General features: G+C 63.7%; 1 protein-coding gene across 1 annotated transcript in view; it reads left to right on the forward strand.

The window, feature by feature from the left end:
* LOC105854410 (skin secretory protein xP2-like) overlaps positions 1–2,943 on the forward strand; it is a 26,074-nt gene that overhangs the window by 18,275 nt on the left and 4,856 nt on the right. The window contains exon 6 of the mRNA XM_012733007.1: positions 2,832–2,941. Within this exon, the coding sequence (XP_012588461.1) occupies positions 2,832–2,941 (110 nt within the window). The remainder of the gene's footprint in view (positions 1–2,831; positions 2,942–2,943) is intronic.

The raw sequence follows: 2,943 nt of genomic DNA on the forward strand, positions 1-2,943 counted from the left end.
TGCAAGCACAGCGCTAATGGCTCAGCAGAGACAGACGGGGGCTGTTCAGGGTGAGCGCCATTAGTGGCAGCTTCCGAAGCCCCCCAAGCGGATGGGAGAGCCAGATACCTCCCGGCCTGGGGAGGCTCTCCTGCACTGGTTACTGGGCGAGGCTGCCCCAGAGGCAGGCGTCCAGGCAGGGGAGGGACCCCTCCACGGCCACCAGTCGCCATAGCGCCCGCCCGGCTCGTGGCTGCGGGTCAAACGTGAGAAGATGGCGTCTCGGCCAAGCTTTTGCTCGCCGGCGGCCTGTCTGGCCCGTTCGCTGCTCTCGCAGGCTCTGAACCCGGAGGGAGCCGCCTTGCTTTACTGCCGCCTGCGGAGAGACAGGCCGCGAGCCTCCTCTGGGACGTTGCCCTCCCGCGCGCCTGCCTCTCGTGTGCCCTGGCGGGACAGATGATGTGTCCGAGGCGGTCCAGCAAGGGGACTCCGGGTTCCGTGCGCTCCCTCCGCTCCGTGTTCACACGTGGTGAATGTGGGGGAGCGCTGGGGGGGCGCCTTGGGTCTCTGGAGCTGGCAGCAGCGGTGACGTCTCCCCTGCCCATGAAAGCCGAGGGGAGGAGCTGGCACCACCCGCGGCTCGGCTGCCGCCGGCCTGCTAGCCTGAGCCTTGCTGTGGTGTGGGGTTCCTTGCTGTGGTGTGGGGTTCGGCGTCTGCTTCCAGCCGCGCGGCTGTGGTGCCAGAGAGCGGGCCGGGCTCGCAGCCTCGCACTACTTCGGCCATCCTGTGCACGCCCCCCGATTCATTTGATGCCCAATTAAACTTGCTTACTGTAGCTTCTGGAAGGTCTTTGTTAAATACTTTTCCTTGGAAAATTTCTCTTTGGATGGTAACGCTTTGCCGTTTACAAACAAAAAGAAAGCTTTTCTCTTCGAGCCATCCGGTGTGTAATCCTTTAAAACGCAGTGACGTTCCTTGGAGACGTCCGTTTTCAGAGTGCGTACACCACTTGAACAGCGAAACAAAGAGGATTTACGGTGCCTGGCCAGCCTCGTTTCCTGCTTCCCTTTAGGCTTTCTTGGGGGAAATTATTTTGACAGAGGAGTGACGTGGGGAGGGCGGTTTCAGGGGCGCTGCTCGCCTCTGAGACGGGCGCACCTGCAGGGCTCCCGGGCGCTGTGATGCCATGTGGCGTCCGGCCCGACTGGACGCGGGGGGGCGGGGGCACTCCAGCGTCCCCAGGGGGGCTCGTTTGGCTCCTCGCAGAGCGTTTGTCCACTCCCAAGCCCAGCTTCCACGTTCAGTCATGTCACACACTTTCCGTGGGATGGGTGAGCCGCGGCCGTCGGGACACTGGCGGGCGTGCAGCTCCCCAAACACTTCTGAAGCATAGAATTCTTCGAAGAGAGGAAACGTGGGGTTTTTGGCGCAGTCTAACCGATGGGGCAGACGACAGGGCCAGCCCTGTCGCGGGGGACCGGGCAGTGCAGGCGGAGGGCGCTGGAGGCGTGGGCGGGCTTGGCCGGCACACGGGCAGGAGCCGCAGCCCGGTCTCCCCCTCGGGCGGCCTGCGGGGTCCGCTCCTCCTGGTGCGCTGAGGTGGGCGGCACTTTCTCATCCCCTGGAGTCTAATTTGAAAGCTGTGAATGTCGCACTGAAATTGGGACATTTTACTTTCTAGTTTTGGTCTTGCCAGCATTTGCATACATTTTATGTTTAAGCCATGATTTTTTTTAAAGATTTTTTTATTTGTGCATGCAAAACTTGCGCATAGGCCAGAGGTGCGGGGCAGTAAGAGGGGTCACCATAGACAGAGTGGGGAGCAGGACAGGCAGATGGACAAAGTGCACTGCTGAGGGAGCAGCGGGCGGGTCAGGAGAGGTCTGCCTTGCCCTGGGGGTCACCTCTGGGGCGGGGATCGAGCTCTTGCTGAAGCGCTTTTGCTTCTCAGTGCTGCGCTCTAACCCGCTGCGTCACCCGGGCGGGCCCAAGCCATGATCTTTTTAATTCTAAAGCACAGCACCACCTTAAAACTTCTTGAGAAGGAAAAATAAATGGAGGTGACCGTGAGAAGAGAAACCAAGGCGAGGGCCGTGGCAGCTCGTGCCGGCCAGCATCCACCCGGGCCTGCTTGCCCAGCAGAGCGGCCTCTGAGCACGCTGGCTTCGTGGCGGGGACAGGCGCCCTCCACCCATCCCCGGGGCCCCGGGAGGGCCGGGCGCCAGGGGCCCGCTGGTCTCAGGGCCAGGCAGGGTGCACCTTCGTCCTGACCACCCAGAGTCGCCGGGTGTGCGCGTGCCCGCAGTGTCAGCGTGCCCCAGGAAGCCAGGCGTCTGGGGGTGGGTCTTAGACATGAAGGGCGCGAGGTGGCACGTGCTCGTGCGGGTCGGGAGACAAAACTGAGGAGCTAGAAGGCGAGTGTAGAGACCCTGAGGCCTGAGACCGCCGGGGGCTGCAGCCGGGGCGCAGGCGCGGGCGCCCAGAGCTTCTCCTTCCCCCACCCCCCCAAATCAGTCCGTCCTCAGGTCCCATTCTTGTAGCCCGCCGTGAGTCCCGGGGCCAGGGTCCAGAGGCCAGTGCCTCCTTGCGGGCCAGCACCCCAGGTGAGCGCTCGGGGGTGCCCGCACCTGGTGCACTCGGGGCCCCTCGCTGGCGCGGGCTGGGACTCCTGGGAACAGTAGGCGTGGCGTGGGGGTCACCGGGCCTCGGCGCCCGCTGTGCTTTAAGCTCCTTTGCAGGTCACCCTCGGCCTGTCATCCAGGCTGAAGGAGGCTGGCGGTGGCGGACAGCGGTGGCGGACAGCGGCGTCTGGCCGCAGAGACTCACTTTGAACCTGTCTCGTCTCTTCCAGACCTCAGTCTCAGCGGATCGGCAGAGCACTATGAACATCCCCACTGGGGACAGCAGGCCGCGTACCGAGGGGAAGCCGGCTGCGGCTGGGATCAAGTGATCGTCGACCGGGC

This window comes from Condylura cristata, unplaced genomic scaffold (assembly GCF_000260355.1).
Source record: "Condylura cristata isolate star-nosed mole 26May11 unplaced genomic scaffold, ConCri1.0 scaffold00038, whole genome shotgun sequence".
Classification (NCBI taxonomy): Eukaryota; Metazoa; Chordata; class Mammalia; order Eulipotyphla; family Talpidae; genus Condylura; species Condylura cristata.